The 22,827-nt window shown below is 38.3% G+C and overlaps 3 protein-coding genes across 3 annotated transcripts in view; 1 reads left to right on the top strand and 2 right to left on the bottom strand.

Moving 5' to 3' along the window:
- The window catches only part of LOC120485418 (uncharacterized), a 44,254-nt gene extending 38,140 nt beyond the window's left edge, over positions 1-6,114 (bottom strand). The window contains exons 1-4 of the mRNA XM_089123221.1: positions 6,017-6,114; positions 5,547-5,621; positions 5,192-5,440; positions 91-4,280 (exon numbers count right to left, since the gene is read on the bottom strand). Coding sequence (XP_088979347.1) covers positions 91-4,280; positions 5,192-5,440; positions 5,547-5,568 — 4,461 coding nt within the window. The 5' untranslated portion in view covers positions 5,569-5,621; positions 6,017-6,114. The remainder of the gene's footprint in view (positions 1-90; positions 4,281-5,191; positions 5,441-5,546; positions 5,622-6,016) is intronic.
- Positions 6,115-8,278: 2,164 nt separating this feature from the next.
- On the top strand, positions 8,279-13,027 carry ilf2 (interleukin enhancer binding factor 2). The gene is made up of 14 exons (XM_039680682.2): positions 8,279-8,434; positions 8,970-9,029; positions 9,125-9,167; positions 9,247-9,351; positions 9,565-9,642; positions 9,744-9,846; positions 9,963-10,028; positions 10,162-10,278; positions 10,928-11,006; positions 11,849-11,936; positions 12,017-12,078; positions 12,177-12,291; positions 12,370-12,460; positions 12,546-13,027. Exons 1-14 carry the CDS (start codon positions 8,430-8,432, stop codon positions 12,695-12,697), a joined length of 1,164 nt encoding a protein of 387 aa, XP_039536616.2. The 5' UTR covers positions 8,279-8,429; the 3' UTR covers positions 12,698-13,027.
- A 1,172-nt stretch (positions 13,028-14,199) lies between these two features.
- Positions 14,200-22,827, bottom strand: part of dlgap3 (DLG associated protein 3) — a 169,112-nt gene continuing 160,484 nt past the window's right edge. Inside the window, exons 9-12 of the mRNA XM_039680683.2 lie at positions 21,588-22,066; positions 21,346-21,437; positions 18,765-18,911; positions 14,200-18,263 (exon numbers count right to left, since the gene is read on the bottom strand). Coding sequence (XP_039536617.2) covers positions 17,979-18,263; positions 18,765-18,911; positions 21,346-21,437; positions 21,588-22,066 — 1,003 coding nt within the window. The 3' untranslated portion in view covers positions 14,200-17,978. The remainder of the gene's footprint in view (positions 18,264-18,764; positions 18,912-21,345; positions 21,438-21,587; positions 22,067-22,827) is intronic.

The following is a 22,827-nucleotide window of genomic DNA, read 5'->3' on the forward strand; positions in this document are numbered from 1 at the left end:
TGACTTTGAGAGTCCAGTTGCTGCTGACAATATTGATAATACAGATAATATTATAAAGCATTTGACAAATGTATGTAAATTATGACTTACCTTTTCTTTGCTTGTCGTTTCTTGAGCAATGAGTTCTTTCTGTCTCTGTATCTCTTCCTTTGCCTGTTCTATATCATCCAAAGCATTTTTCACATGTTCTCTCATCTGCTCAACCTTATCATTCTCTTTAATGGTATCCTCAAGCCTCTCCTCCAGCTCCTTTTTTTGCTGCTGCATCAAATTTTTCATGAGTTCTAGTTCATCTCGTTCTCTCATAATCTTTTCTTCTCTGTGTTCCATCTCTCTTCTCTTTCGTTGAACTTCGTTCCTCGACAGCTTCATCTCATCCCTGTCTCTTTTCATAATGTCCTTGTTGTGTTCCACCTCACTCTTAAGACCTTGCAGCATTTCTCGAATGTGTTCGATCTCCAGAATGAGCCTCTGCATCTCAGCATTCATCACCTCTTGGTCTGCTGTCTCCATCTGACATTCTGCCATTCGGTTTTCAATCTGGAACTTCGTTCTGCGCACCATTTCTCTCGTCGCCTCGATCTGCTGAATAACGTTGATTATTGTGAGATTCATCTGTCCTTTCTCTTCTTCTAAATCTCTCTCCTCAAGCCTTTGTTCCAACTCCTCCCTCGCTCTTTGGATTTCAACTTTAACTTGCTCCATTTCGTTCTTCTGTCTCTCCGTTTTCATTCTTTTCCATTCCATCTCATCTTTAGCCCTTTGTATCTCCATCTTCAATTGTTCCATCTCACCCTTCTTCCTCATGGTCAATTTCATCCTTTGGTCAAGTTCTTTCTTCTTCCCTTCCATTTCTCTCTTCATCAGCTCCATTTCTCCAATCTCTCGTTTAGTTTTCTGCATCATTTCCTCCAACTCTTCTTTTTGTCTTTTTATTTCATTTTTGACATGCTGCATTTTGTCCATCTCTGCTTTTGCTAGCTCCATTTTCTTTTCAACATCCTCTTTTTGTTTCAAGATCTCAGTCCTCATCAGTTCCATCTGGTATCTTTCACTCTTTGCTTTCATCATCTGATTCTCAATATCTTCTTTCTGTCTCTGGAGGTCTGCTTTCATCTTTTCAAGTTTAGTCATTTCTGACCTTGCCTTTCCAATCTTTATATCGATGTCCTTCTTATGTTTCGTTAACTCCACCTTCATGTGTTCAATCTCACCAATCTCCTTCTTCATAGCTTCCATCTTCCTCATTATCTCCTCCTTCTCCCTGTTCATCTTCTCACGTTCTTCCTGCTCTCCCTTTTCAGCCTCATCCCACAACCTTTCCATCTCCGCTCTCACTCTGTTAATCTCCTCCTTGACCTCTCCATACGCGTCATTCCCTCTCAGTGCTTCTATGCGAATCTTCTCCAGATCCTCTCTCTCGTGTTTCATGTCCTCCCTCATCTGCCTCACGGCATCCTCTCGTCTTTTTGTCTCTTCTAACCTTTTATTCACATCCTCTCTTTGTTTTTGGATCTCAAGCATATAATGTTCAGCTTTCTCTCTATCTTGCCTCGCTAACTCTCTGCTTCTGTTCATGGCCTCTGTGTCAATAACTAGCTGAGTTTTGATCTTTTTAAGGTCTTCTTTTTGTCTCTGCACTTCTACATTATATCTCATCATCTCATACCTTAGTTTTTCTAGATCTTTCTTCTCATTCTGGACCTGAAATTGAATCTGTTCAAGCTCCTCTCTCTCATTAACTAAACGCTTTTCCTGATCTTCCTTGTCCTTAAGCACAGCTGTTCTCATTTGCTCAATGAACTCTCTCTCTTGCTGTGTATCCTCCAACATCTTCTGTAGCATATCTTTTTCAGAATGCTTCATCTTTTCTAGCTCACGTCTGGCTATTTGTATCTCTTCTTTTATTTGTTCTAACTCCTCTGTTTTCTTATGTATTTCATCTCTTTGCTCCAGCGCCTCTGTTATGTTTTCATACCGTCTCTTTTCTGACTCTTCCATTTGCTTTTTTAGGAGTATCTCAGCCTCTTGGACTGCAAGTTTGGCATGGTTTGCATCCTCTTTTTCTTTTTTTGCGTCTCTAATCCTATTCTCTATTTCTGCCTGTTGTCTTTGTAGCTCATTCATCATGCTTTTGATTTCATCTGCTTCTTGTTTAGCCTTTTCTCTGCTGTTATTAATCTCTTCTCGCTCTTTCTCCATCTGTTCTATTGTTTTTCTCAACTCTTCTCCCTTTGCTTTAGCCTCATCCATCTGTTTGATGGCGGCATGTTTGTCTTCCTCTGCCTGAACCTTAATTTTGTCAAGACTGTACCTCCACTGCATGAGCTCCATCTTGCTGTCCTCAATGTTTTTCTGGGATCTCTGGACCTCGTCCCTCAGTTTTTCCAGTCTTTCCAGCTCATCCTGAGTTTTTGCTCTGAGTTCGACTTCCTCTGTCTCAGTTTCATGCCACCTGCTCTCCATTTCTTCCTTTACCCTGAGAATTTCACTTCTGAGGAACTCGCACTGTTCGGTCTCTCTTCTCACCAAATCTCTCTTTCTTTCCAGCTCCTCCTGCTCTTCCTCCAACTCAGCCTTTGTTTCCTCCATTTTTTCTTTATTTTTTTGGATCTCCTCAACCTTCTTCTCAATATCTTCAATTTGCCCTTGAATTTCAGCTTTCATTTTTTCCATTTTCTCATTTTCCTGGATTGTGACCTCTAGACTGTTCTCGATCTCTTCTTTGGCCCTGACCGTTTCATGTTTAATTCTCTCAAGATCTTGTCTCTCTCTCAGCATTTCCTCTTGTCTTCGGTTCAAGCTGTCTTTTTCGGCCTTGGTCTCTGCTTTGATCAGTTCTGCCATTTCTCTTTCTTGTCTAGCCTCTTCTCTTATCTTAACACTTTCTTCCTTCTCTTTCAGTATCTTTGCTTTCTCCATGTCATTAGCTCTTTGTATCTCTACTCTTACACTCACCAGCTCATCTCTGTCCCTCTGCAGTCGAGCTCTGTGCTCTATCTCCTCTGTCAATAACTCATACCTCTTCTTCTCCATTTCTTCTTTAGCTTTCCATGTTTCATCCCTCTGTTTTTCTATAATATCTTTGTCCCTCCGAATCTCTGTTTTCATATGTTTCAGCCTCTCAGTTTCTCTTTTTACTTCCTCAACTTTGTTCTCCATAGACACCATTTGACTTTGCATGTCCGCTTTGGTCTGTTCGATCTTTTCCCACTCCTTTTTGACCAGGTCTCCATTCATTGCCAACTCCTCTCTGCCTCTCTCAATTTCATGTTTCAGCTCTTCCAGATCTTTTTCTTTTCTTAAGACGTCCTGCCATTTCTTTTCAATGAGATTGTTTTCTATAAGTGCTTGAGCTCTCAGCTGGTTTATTCTATCATTTTCTTGTTTTGAAAACTCTCTGTTTCTTTCAGCCTCTTCTCTTGCTCTTTGAACCTCGTCTTGCAGGTATTTCAGCTCATCTTTCTCTCTTTGGATTATGGCTCTATGTTCCAGCCCTTCTTTTTCTGTTTCATGCCACCTTTGCTCCATTTCCAACTTCACTTGCTGTATGTCAAGTTTAATCTTCTCAAATTGGTCTTTTTGCTTCTTGATGTCATCCTTTTTTCTCTCCAACTCATTTTTTTCCTGCTCTATTTCAGATTTCATCTGATCCATCTGAACCTTTGATTTCTGTGTTTCGTCAATCTTCATTTCTATCTCAGTAATCTGAACTTGTATGGCACTTTTCATTTGTTCCATTCGTTCCAACTCATACTTGGTGGTTTCTCGGTTGCTCTCCAGCTCCTCATTCTGTCTCAGAGTCTCATATCTGATCATCTCCAAATTCTGTCTCTCTCTCATGATATCATCACGCTTTTGCTCCAGGGTGCTTTGCTCGGTTTGAAGATCAGCTCTTATTTGCTCTATCCTCTCCCTCTCTCGGTTTACCTCCTCTTTATTCCGATCCATTCTTTCACGGATGTGGTCCATCTCAGCTTTCATGAGAGTAATAGTTCTCTCGAGTTGACTTTTCTCTGTGGTTATCCTAGTTATTTCATCTTGCTGTCGCTGAATCCTCTGTCTCGTGTTCTCTATCTCAGTCCTCTCTTGCTTGGTTCCTTCCCAAAGTTTCTCGATCTGCTCAATGGCACGTATTGTCTCCACTTTACGCCTTTTTAGTGAGTCTTTTCTCTTCTGAATGTCTCTTGCATGCCCATCCTGTTTTCTTTTTTCTCTGGGAGAACTGAGTGGACTGCATTTCTCTGTTTGCGTGTGCTTGCTGTTGCGTTGTATCCACTCTGATAAAAAACAAAAACAAAAAAAAAAAAACATAATTTGGTCCATCAGTTCACTCCAAGCAGAATCAGTATTTTAACATTTCAGTTCATGCATTCTTTCTGTAACCTAATCGTTCCAAAGATGGTTTGATTAGAAAATGTACCAGTTCATAACTTATTATGAATAACTTATTTTGTATTACTTATGTTATACAAGCTTGAATTGAATTTTAGACTAAGAGATTGTGACTAAACCTCATAACTCGAGTGGATCTTTCTCCCACAATACGAAATTTGACAACAAAATGTTTAATAAATGTTTATAATTTAGTAATTTAAATTTCCTGAATAGTAGCGGATCTACACTAACCTGCAATTTTCGATGGCTTCATAACTCACCACACTGGATATAACCTGCCAGTCACATATCCTCGGATAAACTCCTGCGATCAAACAGCTAATGACAGCACTTACATAGGATGACTTGACGTGTGAGCGTGGGCATTTCAATGACGTTGGATACGTCAAGGTCACATTTGTATTGGCCGTACTGTTTCAATTTATTATTGGTTGACTGCCAAATTAAATCTTAAACAGAACGATAAAATAACGTTATTAACCAGTTAATATATTTTTTTCTCTTTGTTCCTGTTAAAATGTCGGTCATTTCCAGTTTTTGTTTTTGTTCCTTGAACCGGTTCATAGCCCTGATGTACATAAATGTTATGTTACCATAGGAATCTTCTTGAAAGTTTAATTTTTTATACCACTTCATAAGAGTTTATAGAGATAAGTTTATAATGACCATGGCTTTAAAGCCAAAAAAAAGATTAATGATTTAACCTGTTTTATTGTCAATAATTTGTATATCGGACAGATCCAGTTGTTGTCAAGTGACTGACAAAATCCACAAATCTATTAGTTATTCTAACCTAGTTCGTGAATCAATTCAGGCTCTGTCATTCTCAGGATAAGATGGAAGGACACTCTGTTTCGGGCTGGTTCTCTTTCCAAAGCCTCAAACAGGAGCAGCATTGCCTCCTGCTGGGTTGGAGCAGCCTCCACCTTTTGAGCTGCCACTTCATGGATCAGACTTTGGGAGATAACAGCCTCAGCAATGTCACTGACCCGAGTCGCTCTTGTAATTATCTGCTCCTTGAATTCTGTCAGGAAGTCTCCAACTGTTGGGAAGAACAACATTTGAAGGAGAACATGCATAAACTATGCACAATACAATTGCAATAAATTAAACTTTGATTAAATTAAGTGGTGCTCAATGAACTTTACCATAGTCTCTGGATTCTGCCATTGCTGCTTGCTACTTGTTTTTTTTTAAATAGATGATGGTGTGTGAATAGTGATCTGAAAATTAATAAAAATGAAATGCAGTTCATACTACAGTACTACAAAATAACATAATATAAACCAATATATATTAATAGAAATAAATACAAGTGCGTGAATGTAAAGGTAAGTCTTACAAAGTGTGAAAAAAAAAGTTTTAATTAGTTGTGAAATGGAGAAAAAAAAATACAAAAAATATTTAATCAAGTTAATACTGTATATTTTGTTACATGATAATTAAAGAAATACAATTTGTGACTTTTTTTCTTCTTCAACTTAAACAGAATTATAAGAAAGCACACATATCATCAAAGTACCAGACAGGACAGGTAGCTAAGACAAATCACTTAATCAAGCTATATATATATATATATATATATATATATATATTAAATTGATACAAACATTCTTACCTTCTTTGTTATTACTGGATTTAATTAATTCTCTAAATTGTTGTGGTGTGCTGATGAAGGCATATTGCTGTAATAACAGTGAAAGTGAGACTGACATGCAAAAACAAATCTTATCTTACTTCAGCACATGCATAATGTCTACGTAATTCACGTAAAATGGCACAGCATTGGATTACTGAGCGTTTGATTGGCTGTGGGTGGCAAAATAACGTGTGCCTGTTCTTCTCTGATAAAGGCAGTGTACTTACTGTACAGGTCCACCCCTGACATGGTGTCAAAATCTAGATCTCACTGCAAAACCTACGTGTACTAAGTGTTTTAGGAAAAAAAAAAAAATGAAATTCTTGACCAATAGAGTGGGATATGATGTGGTGCAAAACTATACAGTCATATATATATATATATATATATATATATATATATATATATATATACATACAAACACCCAAAGCACTTTACAATCCAGTCAGGCGATTTTTTTTTTATTCTAATTTAATGTATTATTCATTTAAAATAATATTATCACCAGAGTAAATATATATATATATATATATATATATATATATATATATATATATATATATATATACTGACATATATATATATAATAAAGTATAGAGAAAGTATATTATTCTTTTTTTTTTTTTTTTCAGAATGTATATTTGGTGTGCCCCCCACTTCAGTTGCTTAAGTGTACGTAAAAGCTTTACATAAACAATCTAATATGATTAAAAGAGCATCTTGTGCTGTAATTGAGGGTTCTCACCGACGTCACATTCTGGGCGGTAACCCCGGATGAGCTAGCCTGGTTCAACCAGACTCTAGTTCATTTCATTTCCACGTAGTACAGAAGTAAAATGAAATTGAGCGGAAGTGCGTAGGAGGGCGCAGCCAGGCTACGGATGAGCGGCCATTATGGAGGCACTCGGATGTAAACAACAGCATGGATTGCACTGTTATGTACTACTGAACACATTGTTACACTAAAAAAAAAAAAAAAAACACAGAAAAAAAAAAAAAACGTGGTAGGTGCAAAATTGTATAGAGAAGGACTTACCAAGCAGGAGAGAGTGCAATATTTTGACAAACTAAAGTTAATACGTGGTAAAGGTCCGAACGAGCTAACTTCTCTAGCCCGTACTCCAATTCTTCCTTTTATTTCTTATTCCGACATAGGCTACTTTCAGATTGTCAGCCCAGAAAAGCACACAAAATCCGTTTCAAGCTACATCCATATGTGGTTTGAAATCCTATGCATGCCTTCGTCTGAACGATCGGATTTCGGGTGGTATGCGACTCTCATGCCACATAAAATGTAAACGTCAGTGGTTGTTAGAGGAGACATGCTGCAAGTCGCTGCCGAAACACTGCCATTTAGTTACAAAGTGCCGAACGAGCAGAAAAATATTATTTCTTAAACATAAACTGGCACAGACAAGAGCGCAAAAAAAAAAAAGCTGTAACATTACATAACAGCCTCCTACAGTTCTGCAGCTCAATACGCAATATAGGCCACACGCGGCGGTGGCTACACATATCCATGTTGTAAAAATTACATAAAAAACATCTCTATTGCAAATGCATCCCTCCATCAATGTCAATGTCAGTGCCGTATTGCCCAAGAGCTGCATGGACTCACAAATCGGATCTATACAGTTGCGATACACAGTTTGGAAATCATTTTAGATCGGACACAAAGATAATCGGATTTGGAATGACAGTGTGTAGCCATTGTAAATACGTTAACATTTTAGCCATAGTCAAAGCTTAATTTACGTTACACATGTGGCTGATGCTGTGCCTCTCTCAACCACAAACGCCTTCTTTCATCATTTTTTGCACTCTTCTCTTTTGGCAGTCTATAGAACTCGAAAGGTATTTTCCCCATGCGACCGATTAGTACAGACCAAAACTCACCATTTTTCAGCAGAAATAATCAGCCAAATTTGCGAGTCCGTTCAGTTCAATGGCATTGTTTATGTTCTGTGCCTCCAAAATGGCCGACTTCCGGATTGATGACGCGTCGTGAAAACCCTTTTAAAGGGTTTTCACGACGCGTCATCAATCCGAAAGTCGGCCAAAGCGAGTAAGTTACATCTGACTGTCTGTACAAACTGGAGTACAAATAATCAATTGCATATTATTTAACTTGATATGTGACTTTAAAATTAGTCAAATTAAATTAAAGTTTAGTAAAATCGTCAATAACTTTTTTTTTTTCAGTTTGTCAATGACAACAGAGACTTTTACTAGGATTTTATCTTTGACTTTTATTATAGACGGTTATCCCGGACTTTTATTGTGAAAACAAGCTTCCGGTCACCCAAACGCGCAGATCGGCGGTTAGCTGTAGAAGGAGGCAGATCATTTCTCATCAGCGTGTTCCTGTTAAGCTGACAAAACGTCTTACGCAATGAGGTTCGAATTGTTTTATTCTTTTTAAAAAAATAAGATATCAACTGCTTTACTAATTTACAAACCGATGTTCATCAAATCGACGAATTTTTTATTGTTATGTTGATGCTATGCTAGCCCGGTGCCTGTTAGCATGTTGCTCTGCTAGCCGTGGTGTGCATTTTATGGATAACATAAATGGGAAATATTTACTATTTGCGTGCTTGCATTAAAACTGAGTAATGATGCACTTGTATTTAACTCCTATTAGGTTGTCGTTTGTAAAACTCTCTGTATTCCTATATCAAGTAAATGTTCGTTAACACATTAATGAACGAACGAATGAATATAGAAACGAGCATTCACGTGAACAATGATGCTCATTTTTACCTGTGATTGTGTTTTTTTCCCCCCAACAGTTTAAAAAACAGATTAGCTCATTTGACTACAATTTGAGATTTTGCTGGATGATTTAAATTGTATTTATTTTTTTGTTAAAAAGAATAGCATTCGTGTGTTTCCCTTTATTGAATTAGCCTACTGTTTTTGTGTTTCTTAGAGGAGATCGTGGCAGGGGCCGAGGTGGCCGATTCGGCTCCCGCGGAGGTTTGGTCCAAGGGTGAGTGTTTTTAATTATTTTTATGCGTTTATGTTTTATTTGCTGACTAAGTTAAGTTTATATTGGTCTAACATTCCATATCATTGTTTTCACAGGTATCGGCCCTTTGTTCCTCACATACCATTTGACTTCTATGTTGTAAGTGCATTTCTACATTGATTCTTTGCATTGTGAAGCTGATCCTTTACGCCTCCAGCTCATGAACTGCTTTTTACAGTGTGAGATGGCCTTTCCTCGAGTGAAGCCGGCTCCTGACGAGACTGCTTTCAGTGAGTGTCTGCTAAAGAGGAACCAAGATCTTTCTCCTAACCCTTCTGAACAGGTACAATGATTTTTCAAAGGAGTAGTTCACTTAAAAAAAAAAAAAAAAACAACTTCTATATTTCTTGCTGATAATTAAAACTTATTTTAATTATCAGCAAAAGTTTTTTTTTTTTTTTTAAAGTGAACTACTCCTTCAATAAATATGTATGCTAATTATTATTTGATTTACTTTAAATAATTTGGCCTTATGATTTTTATTTTTCTTTTGCAGGCCTCCATTTTGTCCTTGGTCACTAAGATTAACAATGTCATTGACAACCTAATCGTGGCACCAGGAAACTTTGAAGTGGTAAGAAAGCAAAGGCACTCAATAAGTCAATCTTAATTTCCCCCTCCCCCAAATTACTTTTGTAGAATAAATGTTTAATGTCTTACATTCCCCCCTCGTAGCAAATTGAGGAAGTAAGACAAGTGGGATCGTATAAAAAGGGCACCATGACAACAGGACACAACGTAGCTGACCTTGTGGTTATCCTGAAGATCTTACCCACCTGTGAGTATCATTTCATGAGTTTTATTACGTTTAGTTGTAGATGTGGGTCACTTCTATCCCAAGAAAGCTTTGTTTATTGATAATCCTGTTTTTTTCCCTCCTGTTTATTTGTTTAGTGGAAGCTGTCGCTGCTTTGGGAAACAAAGTAGTTGATACCCTGCGCACACAGGACCCTTCTGAGGGTGAGTATTGGTTTTAATTTGGCAAGCTGTTGCTGTTAAGAGTAGAGAAAAAAAACATATTTGTAATCAAAATGGGGGAAAATCATACTACTTTGCCTTCATTTTCAATGAAATGTGTTCCTCTTCTCTTCAGTACTGTCCATGCTGACCAACGAAACAGGTTTTGAGATCAGCTCTGCTGATGCCACGGTAAAAATCCTCATCACCACGGTTCCACCCAACCTGCGCAAACTGGACCCAGAGCTTCACTGTAAGTCACACTCTCAAACACTACAGCTGTTAGTTTGACCAGTTTTTCTTACAAATTGGCTTTCTGGGGATCTACAATGTTTCGCCATGCTGATATTTTTTATTTCTCAATATTGTATATTTAATTCAAATATTCAATATATTTAATATTTCATTTAGAACAGTGGTTTTAGCCTATTTTCTTGATTAGATTACTTTTGTCTAATGCAAAATAATAATTTAACAACACTAACCGTTACCGTTATCAAATCTCAAAACAAATATCCAGTTATTGTAGTAATGCCTACCTACATTGTCATTAAATGTATTGGCTGTGTGTTGTTTGTTTATTTAGACTTCATTGTGCAGAATTTTAAAGGGATAGTTCATCCTAAAATAAAATAAAAATTGTCACCCTCAAGTTGTTTCAAACCTGTATGTTTATGGAAGTACTGTTCCATACTGTTTGGTTATTCACATTCTTTAAAATATCATCATCTGTGTTCAGCAGAAGAAATACATTCATACACGTTTAGAACAACTTGAGGTTATTATTGAGGAAATAACCTTTACATTTTTGGGTAAACTATCCATTCAACATCTGATATGAATCGATTATCGGCTATATAGCAGCCAGAATTTTAACTAGTTCCTTCCTTTTCCTTTTGCAGTGGACATCAAGGTTCTGCAAAGTGCTCTGGCAGCCATTCGCCACGCTCGCTGGTTTGAGGAGAATGCTTCTCAGTCAACGTAAGGATAGTTTTATCTCTTAATGGCTTTAAAGGGGATAGTTCACCATTCACTCACTCAGGTTGTTCCAAATTTTTGTTGTTCCAGAGTTTTTTTTTTTTTTGTTGAACACAAAAAAATATTTTAAAAGGGGCCTATTATGTCAACTCTATAGACCCTATAGTGATAAAAATCCATGTACTATCCCTCATTAATCATAAGTAGTGTCTCTTTTCAGCCGTGGGGCTGTTGTTGTGTCACATCAGCCACAGGCCCCTCCCACAAATGTCGATAGACACTGCCGTAAGACGAGGTGGATTCATTTTGTTTTAGAAGAAAATGCTCCCTTAACTACTCTGCTGAAATTCGTTTGACTGCTCGAATCATTTTACACTAGACTGCTTTGTGAATGAGGGTCAGTATAAAGCAGTTTGGTTTTTTCTCTCTCTAGAGTGATAGGCCTAACGTTACTGATCATGGCAGAAATTAAAGTGAGAGCACACACTTTGACTGCTCATCGAGTCACTTTACAGATATAAAGTTTACCAGTTTATTTGCATCAGAGACTTACTTTAAATCGTGTTAAAAGGGACATAATAGGTGCCCTTTAATGAATGTTTGTAGACAGTTGATGGTAGTCAGTCAGTGACTTCCATAGTATTTTTTTTTCTACTATGGAAGTCAATGGTTACCATCAACTGTTTGATTACCAACTGTCTTTAAAATATATTTTGTGTTCAACAGAAAAAAAGGCCCTCAAGTTGTTTCAATCCTGTTTGAGTAAATTATGACTGTTTTAATTTTGGGGTGAACGATCCCTTGAATGAATTTTGTGGCTTACTTTGGTTTCTATGTTGATTCAGCGTGAAAGTTTTGATCCGCTTGTTGAAAGACGTTCGAGCCCGGTTCCCTGGATTTGAACCTCTCACGCCCTGGATTCTGGATCTGCTGGTGGGCACCATTATCAGTCTAACTTGGTTTTCTGCACTATATCAGTTGATTTGATATCTGTAATGTTGCTCTCTTCACAGGGTCACTCTGCTGTCATGAACAACCCCTCTAGGCAGCCTTTGCCACTCAATGTTGCTTACAGGTGAGCCAGAACTTCCTCTTTGTTGTTAACCAATTGCTTGTGGTTATGGGCATCAGTCTTTTTTGGATCTTGGGGTAAAATGAGCATGTGTATTGCAGACGCTGTCTTCAGATGCTCGCTGCAGGTCTTTTCCTGCCAGGTTCTGTAGGGATCACTGATCCGTGTGAAAGCGGGAACTTCCGTGTTCACACTGTCATGACACTGGAGCAGCAGGTAATATACATTTGAGTCAACTGGTAATACACCATTCTAATGTTAAAATCAGATAATCTGATTCATTTGTTTCTGCAGGACATGGTGTGTTTCACCGCCCAAACGCTGGTGAGGGTTCTCTCTCATGGAGGATACCGCAAGATCTTGGGCCTTGAAGGAGATGCTAGTTGTGAGTGTTTGAGTTTTATTCCAGATTAAATGTATGTAGTTTCAACATTTATGTCACTAAACCAATTGTCTGTGCTCATCTGCAGATCTCACCACCGAGATGTCTACATGGGATGGAGTGATCATTACCCCATCTGAAAAAGCCTATGAGAAACCACCAGAACGCAAGGAAGAGGAGGAGGAAGCATTGGAGGAAGCTGGAGAGGGGGAAGAGGAAAGCATGGAGACCCAGGAATAATGCAGTGGTCTCTGAATACAACGTTTCATCTTAATTGTTTGTATTTATGTTGGTTTTTTTTAATAGATCTGTCTTGTATCTACAAATTTTACCCATAAGTCCCCTGTATAATGGTTTCTGTACATCAGTCTGCACCTCCTTGAGTAAAAGCCATGGTTGGAAAGGCACACAGCTATAACAAGCACCAAAAGGCAATGGCCCATTATTCTGTCTTTTCACCTCAGTTCATTCTGATATGGTTGTATCTAGGAAGGAGACTGGAAATTACTTTTTCTTTGGTTTGTATTTTCATTTCGTATGGCCAATTAAAGTTTTTATTTCCCCTCTGTACTCTATGTCAGCATTCTTTTTTTGTTACTGAGTGTGGTGCAATAGTTTGCTGCGCCCACTAATCTTCAGTTGCAGTACACAAGATCCAGGGGGTGGAGTTGGATCTGGATCTAAGTGGTGGAGATGGGTAGTATTAGGTATATGTAAGGTGGGAGGAGTTAGATCTGGATTTCGTGACCATCTCCTAATCTTTGACAAATACTTAAAGGAATAGTTCACCCATAAAATGCAGTTCTTTTACTTTTTATACATTTACTCACCCTCATGTCCTTCCAAACTCAAAGATATGTTAATTTCTCAAATGTTACAAAGGGATATTGTTAAGATTAAATGTGAAATGACTTGAGACTGGATCACTTTATAAGATGAGCAGGTGTAATATACAGAAGTCAAATTAAGTTTGTTCTCGTGTCAAGCATGTGGTTGAGCTTTAGAGTCCTTTTTAAATAAATAAATACCTAACTGCCTTTTGTTCCAAAGATGAACAAAGTAATTTTGGTTGTGTCCAACATGAGGGCAAGTAAATAACAATTTTCATTTTGGGTATAAAATGCAACCAATACTTTGCTGTTGGAAGAATAGGAGTCAACACCAGGTTTAATTCTTGCCTGCGTCTTGGGGAAGTCTTATTACAGCCAAAATGTTTTTTTGAAAGTTATTTAATTTAGGATAAAATTTTGCTTCCCATTCATTGATAACATTCACTGAGCGTTCAAATGTCGATGTAGCATGGGGAAAAAAAAAAAGCTAATAAAAAGTACTTTCACATAAGCTACATAGCCTACCATCCGCCATGTTTAAAGTTTATACTACGGAAACTTAAAAAAAAAATATTTCAACCTTTCCCTGTAGTATACGAGGAGAGAGCGTTATATCCAATTTCCGTCTAGGAAACTCAATATTTACGAGAGTTCCGAATCCGATGGCACCTGAAGGCAACAAAGCAAAATGGTCAATTGTTGATGTTGGCGCTAATATCATTCCTGGCGAACGGGCCTAAACAGCTCTAGGCGTCTTCTAACGTGAGTAGGCTATACGTTTTAAATATTTTTTTCAAAAGTTTCGTATCTTAAGTAGTAGCTAGGTTTTCTGAAGTTCGTGTGAAATGTTATTGTCTTAAGTGAAGGCAAACATACCAGGAAAATAACAAAACACTAACTGGACAGCAGTCATTTTACCTTGCTAAAATAGCTTTATAATAATTTTTAGAAAATGTTTACAACCGTTACAATATTACATTCTGTTTAGGTTTACCACATCACAGTGTGCCATCTCTCTGATTTAATGCTATTAGACATTGAGCTGTACATCAGTGGCGAGAAAACAAAGACTAAACATGATCCATGATTTTTTTTCAGCTTTGCCATTATTCATCATAAGGCATTCCCTCCACCCTTTCGTTTCAACAAGTCAGCAAAAGATTTAGATTTATTTCAAATCTGGAAATAATATATTGAAAAAGTGGCAGTAAGCTATTGCAGTTTGGTAATATGATGTAAAAAGCATAGATATAAAATCAACTTGGCACTGTATCAAATAAATAAATTAATTAATTTAAAAAAAACAAGCAAAAAAAAAATACAACAACCATAAATAGAGATAATGTTAATAATCACAAAGTTCCGTTATGATTAATTCAATGAACATTTGAAACAGAACATAATTGTTTTGCTACATCATAAACTGCCCAAATATGATATTTTTCCATTATGAGAGGGGAAGTTAGTCTTCTGATCTGCATGTTCATTTGACGATTCCTGTCATGTGATATCTTGCTCACAAATGCTAGAGGAGATTGGCCCTAATATCAGCTGTTATTTTTCAATCGATCTCGTCTCACCTATTTTCTACATTAGCAGCAATTACAAACAAAAGAATAAAATCTAAATCGGGTGGCTCTTTACACATGAACACCCTGGAGAATACAGAATAGATTTTATCATAGTCATAACTGCAATAACATAATTCTTCATTATATATGAAATGATCAATAATACCAGTAACCATCATAACAATCCATTGAATATTAATAATAACAACTTCAATTGCAACAGATATATTTACTGTACATAATACAACAGAACTGAGAAGGTATTTGTAATTACACAGTAATTGTTTGTAAGTCTATGACCCATGTAATTTCCAGTGATCAGTAATGTGGTATAGAATCCAACGTAGGCTAATGTCTACGTCACACTGCTACAAGCTCCTCTGTGCTACGAAGAAATATTCATCACTTACTCTAGCTAAATCTGGTTACGGCACATACAGAGGCTTTGCCAACACTTTTTAGACTCGTTTTTTTCAGTTTAAAGGAGCAATGACAGATAATTTCAGTTCTGACCTATTAAGAGACATCAGGTGTCTCAAAAACCGAAAATCAGCATACCGATCGGGTCATGTGTTGACATGGGAAGCTTTACATGATGCAGCAAGAGACACAGTTATTAATATTGTATTTGATTAGGTTTCATCAATCCATTTACATTGGTTAGAATAGAAAGGCCATCAAAATAGTCTTTCTGAGCATTCCATTTGAGTGGGTGCCTGAAAAGGTAAGCGACTTGGCGGGGACGGGGGGGGGGGTAAGTGTGGTCAGTCAGTCTTGCTTGAAATTAAGTTTCGTTGGTATATCAAAAACAAATGGCCCTGATAAGAGATCATCCTATTTCTCGCACTGGAAACCCCAACGGCGTGCCAAACATAGTCTTTCAGTGTTTTGAGAAGGCAGGAAGTCCTTCACAGTGGAAGAGGAAATAGTCTGTTGTGCTTTTCTGTCGCAAAGGCTCGCTGTTTCGAAGAAAAGAAAAAGAAAGAAAAAAAAACGTTGACTGTAACCATTTAGAAGTTTAAAAAAATATATGTCAAATAAATAAATAAATAAATAATAAAAAGGAGATGATTGGCAACAGTAAATAAAAAAAACAGTGCAAATGTCTGAAATAACAGTCAGACTAATAAACAAGAGGAAATTAAGATACAGAAATATGTATGTATCATTGTAAATAAATAGATAAATAGTCCTGTCCTTTTTTTTCCAGACACCGGATACAGATCGGAGAGTTCTCTTTTTTTTTCATGGATTATTAAAAGCATGCAGGTTACATAAACATCCACTGTGAGGTGGTTATTAGCTGGATGAGGTGTAACAAATCAAATTATTATAACAATACATATTGTGTGAGTTATATATTTTGTATTGAATATAATACTGAATAGTTAGATTTAAAAAAAGCCACACATAGTGCTGTTAGGCACGTGTAGATAGTCAAGACAGAAAACAGATTATATTTTTCGCCCGTGGACAACATGGCAAGTGGCTGCCAACCGTTTGTTCTTTTGTCAAGTCTTTGACCAGTCCATTTCAAGATTGACAAAAGAAATAAGAGGAAAGCAACCCGATTCTGTCTAAAGTCTTCTATAAAGTCCACAGAGCTTGTTTTTTTTTAAACATATTTGAACACCACTTTTGACAACATATGTTCATTTGCTAATCTAAAAATGTACTTTATAAAATATACATCTCCCAATAAAATATTTTCCATCTTATTCCATGGTTAAACATACCAAAAACAAACAAATATTCATGCAATCAACATTTTTCCATGTTCTTAAAAACCCCCAAAACAAGTATGACAATGATTTGGCAAGAATGGTTGTATAATCTGGTTTCCTTTCAATATTAAAAGTTGAATGCACACAATCCACATCATATTTTCATTAATGTTTCCTTTCTTTTATAAACACAAAATTTCACCACTTAAACTACTGTAAAACAGCATTTTTTTAAAAGTGGAGATAGACTGTTATTTCTAAAATAATCTAAAGTGTAGTATTTATTTTGTGTACGCCTCAAAATTAAAGAGGGAAATCACAATTAGATCATTTTAAAAATAATAACATTAGGTTGTGGGCCAGACCACTAGACAATGGAACTGGAACTAATTAATTTCTCCAAAAAAAAAAAAAAAAAAAGAGAGAGAGAGAGAGAAAAGAAACAAAGAACAAATCAGTGGGAAAAAAAAAGAAGCTACATTGATTTCACGTTCTTCATCTGTTACAAAAAAAAAAAAGGCAGGGGGTGAAATGAACAAGATGCTTCCCCTTCCCTCTGTATGATCATTTTTCAGTGTGCAGGTCAAGTGTGAAATTAAGGATTGTCTTCTGCACCCCTCGAACAACCGCTGCCGTGTTTGAAGAGTCTTATGATGTAGACCATCCTGTTTCAGGAAGCATGGCTGTTGCCTCAGAGCCTGGATGTGTGTGTTTTTTTTCCCCCCCGGACACCTAAATGCAATTGCAAAGTGATATTGCACTATACAGGAGACAAATCCCTGTGACAGTTTAATAACTGGCTTTAAAAAAAAGGCATTTATCTTTACTGCAAACGTTGTTGAGTTTTACTACTGCACTGCTAAGACATTCAGTTTCAGGCCCAAATTTACATCAGGGTGCATTGCTCTACTCTGGCCACAAGAGTGCGCTAGTGTCACAGTGAAAGGGGCTACGTCCGCCACACTGTGGAATCAATAAACAAACACATACACTGCCAAGATTATATCAAAACAATGTCTATTATTTAAAACTACAAGATAAGATCCTTTTAATATGTGATATTGCACCCGTATGTGTTGCTGTGGTTCATTAAAACAGTCCATAAATTTGTATATATTTTGTGAACTTACAAAAGTCTCAATCATGTAACACTTGGTTGTGCTGGTTGAGCCCTTTTTTTGTGAGAATAATAACACTTGCTCAACAACAAAATAAAATCAAACAAAACGTGTAAGCTCACATCCAAACACCAGCAGCATACTGGTAGGCCTTCAGTAGTTAGCTATCACGCTAAAGTGAGTAATTGCACTCGCTCTCTGGCCGATTTGTAACATGGACGTCTGTGCAGAGGGCCAGAGAAGAGCCGCGGTGGTTGTTTACGGGGTGTCTGACTGATTCAGAGTCTCGTCTGAGCCTCTGTGATGTAGATCTCGATGCTGTCAGCGCTCTCCGTGGCTGAATTCTGGCGGAATGAAGCGGAGCGTTTGGTCTGGAGCAGCCTGCGCCGCGTCTCCAGCTTCTGCCGTTCGCCCAGGTCCAGCGATTTCTCCCGTTCGGGGACGCTACGTCCACGCGAGACCACCAGCATGCCCCCGGCCTCGGCTGTGCTGTCGGCCCTCAGGCTGCCCGTTACGCCACCGATGGGCTTCTTTGGTAATGGAGGTGGAACCTTCTTGTCCTCCTGAGAGGAAGAGCGGTGGGAGTGGCGTGACAGCATGGATGACCAATGCAGGGATGGACGGGAACGCAGGGAAAGGACACCGAAAACGCACAAGTACAAGCAGAGAGGATGAAGACCAGGACATATACGGAGAAGGGACAGTTGCAACATAAGAATGATTTTGGATTAGTGTTTTTAGGATGAGCATGAAATTGTGGAAGCAGCAGACAGTAAAAAAAAGAAAGAAAACAAGAGATATTAGTTACATATTTGTTAGCCTTTAATATCTCGAAGCAAATGAGCAGGACTTTAGGCAGTAAATCAGCTGTTATTCCAGAACATGCACGTCTCCCCCCCCCCCCCCCCCCCCCCTCTAGTTTAGTTCCGTTTGTTGCTGAGGTGTTTGTGTGATGGCAGAGAGTTGCTCGGACCCAGCACACGTGCGGTTCTCCTGCCCGCTGCTGTTTTGGCACTGGAGTGGAGCTGTGCAATGACTGGAGCAGAGCGGATCTCCACTCTCACCTTCTTCTCAGGAGGCAACCGCCAGCCAGAGTCCTTCAGTCGCTGGAGGTCCTGAAACTTCACTCTCACGTCTTCGATGGCTAGCTGGAGGAGGTCCCAGTAACCCGCCAGATCCTGAGTGGTGGGCTGAGGGTATGATGAAGGATCCTATGAGAAGAGTGGGAGATATTGTAGAGTGCTGCAGGGATGACATATTTCCGTAGGCCAAAACACAGGAATGATCTAGTATTTTTGCACTTACAGTTCCATCATCTTGAAGTCAAAGGTTTTGGAATGATTTTTTGTTAAAGAGGTCATGAACTGGCTTTTTAAATATTATTATATTGTTGTCTGAGGTCAACTTATGACGTTTGCTTGTTTTTTGCATTCAAAAACTTTAAAATGAATAAGTAATAGGTTATTTTCTACCCTAGTTTTGAGCCTAGCTGAAAAACGCTGGGCGTCTCGAATTGAAGACATGGAAGTAAACGCCCACTGCTGTGAGTGGATAACAGTTTTGCATATTGCACGTGGGGGAAATTGTTTTGAAAACTTTCAATGTTGTAAAATGGCAACCGGAATGATTCGCCCATACATGTTCGACCCAGAGTCCGTGTGTTGCACCATTCCTGTCAGATCCAATATAGACGGCACAGCACCGTTCTTTAATCGGTCTGCAAATCCAGTCTCGACCTGTGTCTTGTTTACAAAACAATCCTCAGATGGACAATGTTTTACCCTCAGCTGGAACGTCATTGAACATAAAGTTTACCATGCAGTCCTATTGGAACCAAGAGGAAGCATATGCAGCGACTGTCTTCTTCCACAACCAGGCACTGCGCAATATTTTGTATTGCTCGGTAGCTCGATCCGGTTTGTCATCACGAGGTAGGCATCTATGTTGTATGACTATGCTGCGTGTAATGCGCAAATGGTTGGGCGGGGCTAAACCTGCTGTGTTGAAGTACGCATTGATCTTCTTCTGCGGGGGTGGTGCTTTATCCTCTTTTACTTCATAGTTCCCCACTTTTTAAAACGAGTCGTTTGCTGAGCCTGGTGTCAATAAAAGCTTTTATTGGACTAATAAGGACGTTTTCAGTTCTGAAACTTACAGGATATTTTTATAATATGATGACCTCTTAGATGTCAAAAGCTCAAGGAAAAATGTATTTCTCAGTTCATCACCCCATTAAATGATTTTTTTGTTATATTTTTAGATTTTTCTCTACGGCATAAAATGTTCGTTGCAACAATGGTTTTGGGAAACACCGACTCTATGCTGAACTATGCTGATAATGACGGAACTCGCGACCATAGTTGGATAACGATGTTTTTGGGAAACGCACCCCAGAAAAATTAATCTATTTAAAGGTCCTAGTCGTGTTTATAATCATGCTCTTGCAAACTATTCCAACTCAAACAAAGGCTTATTGATGGTGACCGTAGCCATGTTTCAATCCAAAGTTGCGAATTTAACTTGTGCCCAAAAATGGAATATCACATAAAGATTAAAGGAACAAAATAGTCTCTTCCTGGGACATTGGCACAAAATATCTGTAATAGAAATGGAAGTTTCTCCAACTGGGGAAGTCACCATGGCTCTATTCTCCCTATATTAAATGACTTGCATCTCGAAACGCAATAAACGATGTCATGTTATCTAGCGTTCAGATGCCTGGTATTGCGAGACACTTCTGGGAGGGAATGCAACCAAATCATTATGACGGCAGACTTCTGACAGACTTCAGAAGGATCAAACCAACATTTGAGATGCTGTGCAATGAAATGAATCCACTGGTTAAGTTATCCAATCACATCCACTGTTGAGGCAAAGTCACATGAGTTTTTGGTTGTGCTTCAATGGATTTATACGGTAAACGTGTTTTCATCGTAGTTTATGCACATGTGTTCTTATTGGATACAAAAATTCCATCTAATTTGTTTTAAATTATTTTTTTATTCAACATCCCAAATTGTGCATAAAAACTGTGGTTTAGTTATAGCCTACATATTTTGATTCAGCTGATTATATTTAGACTTCTAAATTCGTAAAAAACTGTGTTCATTTTTGAACTTTTGTTTGGTCACAGATCTTATTTCCAGCAATAATCCAAAGAAAAATCCTATTGGGTTTTTGTTGAGGGAACAAGGCTGATGCTAACTTCTGGGTTGGCCTAGTAAAATACGTCATCACTGCAGTGCTTTATTTAGAAATCACATGAGACATTATGAGTGTATAGCCATTAGTGTTGAGAGGTCTGATTCATTTTCTTAAATCACTTTATTTTGGTGAATCCGTTTATTTAAACAGTTCAGTTCAAACAGATTACTAAAATCATTACTAAAATGTAATTTTTACAAAACAAAATTGTAAAAGGCTACAGTTAAAACTTATTAACAGCAATATTCCTTAACTGTAACTGTAAATAGTTAAACATTATATGCCTTTATACTGTAAAATGATGCCAAATTTGCGATGATCTATTTTTGTTTTTTGACAGTGGTGGTTATTTTGAAATAAAAAAAACAGAAGATAAAGATAAAAGGTAAGTAAGGACGTCCCCCCTTTTATCCACAACAGAAAGAGTTACAAAGCACTCACCACACTCTGTTGGCACATCCTAAAGAACTGCTGGACTCTTTGTGACATGAGCATCTGAGCACTGCCGACAGCTCCTCTGATGAGTTCCAACACTGAACCACAAAACAAACCAATCAGACATTTAAACAGAGAAAACTGGGCAAAACACAACAGATTCAAGACCCCATGAAATCAAAATCAGTGTTTTGGGGGCTTTTAGTCAATGTCTGCTCCAACCATCTCTTCTGTTATTCCTCACTCACCGTCTTCCGGCAGTTCATTCGTCTCTGCCTCTCTCTCCATGTTCTGGCACCATCCCTCCATCCTCTCTACTTCTGTCTGCAGGAGCCGGAGGAAGAACTCTCCATCCCGTAAGCAGGGCGAGGCTCGGGCCGAATCTGGGAGGCTCCGCGGGCCCTCGCTCCAACCTCCCACTCCGCGCTCGGGGGCCAAAGGCAGAGGGGAGTGGGAGCGGGGCAGGGCCCTCAGTTCTGGAGGGCCGGGCTCGGTGGTGTAACCGCTGTGGTAATCATCACGGTATGCCCACTGGCCTTGTGTGTGCACTGTGCGGTACTCTGCAAACTGACTGGCTGATTCCGGTTCAGACGAGTGCCGCTGGAATGAGCAGCCAAACTGCAGGCCCTTGTCTTGCGTGGGGACGGTCAGCCCACCAAAACCCTCTGTCTCTAGATCAGCCTGGACACTCGCTGTCACACTGTTGGAGCGTTTGAAACGGGCTCGTCTGGAGCAAACAACAGGACAATTCAACTCAAATGTAGTGGTAGACCGATGGAACTATAGTCACTGATCATATTTACCGCATTTATGGCGTAACATTCATTACCACAAAAGTAATTTCAACTTGTCCCTTGTTTTCTTTAAACAAACCAAGAAATGAAGTTACAGTGAGGCACTTACAATGGAAGCAACTGGGGCCAATGTATGAAGGTTCAGTTCAATTCTGTTAAATGTGTATATTATTTGAGCTTTAAAGGGTCATGAAACCCCCCTCTTTCAGCTCAAGTCCAGCTCACAATTATTATTATTATTTTTTTGTGTGAAAAATGCAACTTAAATGGGCGTGAATAGCTGTGAGAAGAAGGGAGGGAGTGGGTGTGGTATGGCCATCACTGTCATCGCCAATGTCCCATGCATGTTGACTGTCACTAAAAAGCAGTGGTAAAACGTGAGGAAATGAAAGATTAATTTACATAACTGGCAAAGTTAAAGTCTTATAAAATACACTGACACTTTATTATTGTCCTTTCAAAAGTAACTGAATGCCCTGTTACATATATTAGCCTACAGTAATCGTAGGTAAATGCAGGCTGCATGTATTATATTGTCATTATAAAATATTTAGTGGTTTATATAGACACTATAAATGCATTTGAAAATTATTCATTTTCCGTGCATAGCCTAGATCCGTGACCCCCTGAACCCCCTGAATATTTTTAAGAAAATGAACAACGCTTGGAAATTATGTTTCATGGAAATTAACAT

The sequence above is a fragment of the Pimephales promelas genome, chromosome 18 (assembly GCF_988280905.1).
Source record: "Pimephales promelas chromosome 18, fPimPro1.hap1.1, whole genome shotgun sequence".
NCBI classification, from domain to species: Eukaryota; Metazoa; Chordata; class Actinopteri; order Cypriniformes; family Leuciscidae; genus Pimephales; species Pimephales promelas.

What these genes read in the sequence shown, in the direction of transcription:
- ilf2 (XM_039680682.2), top strand. An exon ending in CCTGGATTCTGGATCTGCTG is followed by an intron (nt 11,937 to 12,016) that starts GTGGGCACCATT and finishes CTCTCTTCACAG; the next exon opens with GGTCACTCTGCTGTCATGAA. An exon ending in CCTTGAAGGAGATGCTAGTT is followed by an intron (nt 12,461 to 12,545) that starts GTGAGTGTTTGA and finishes GCTCATCTGCAG; the next exon opens with ATCTCACCACCGAGATGTCT.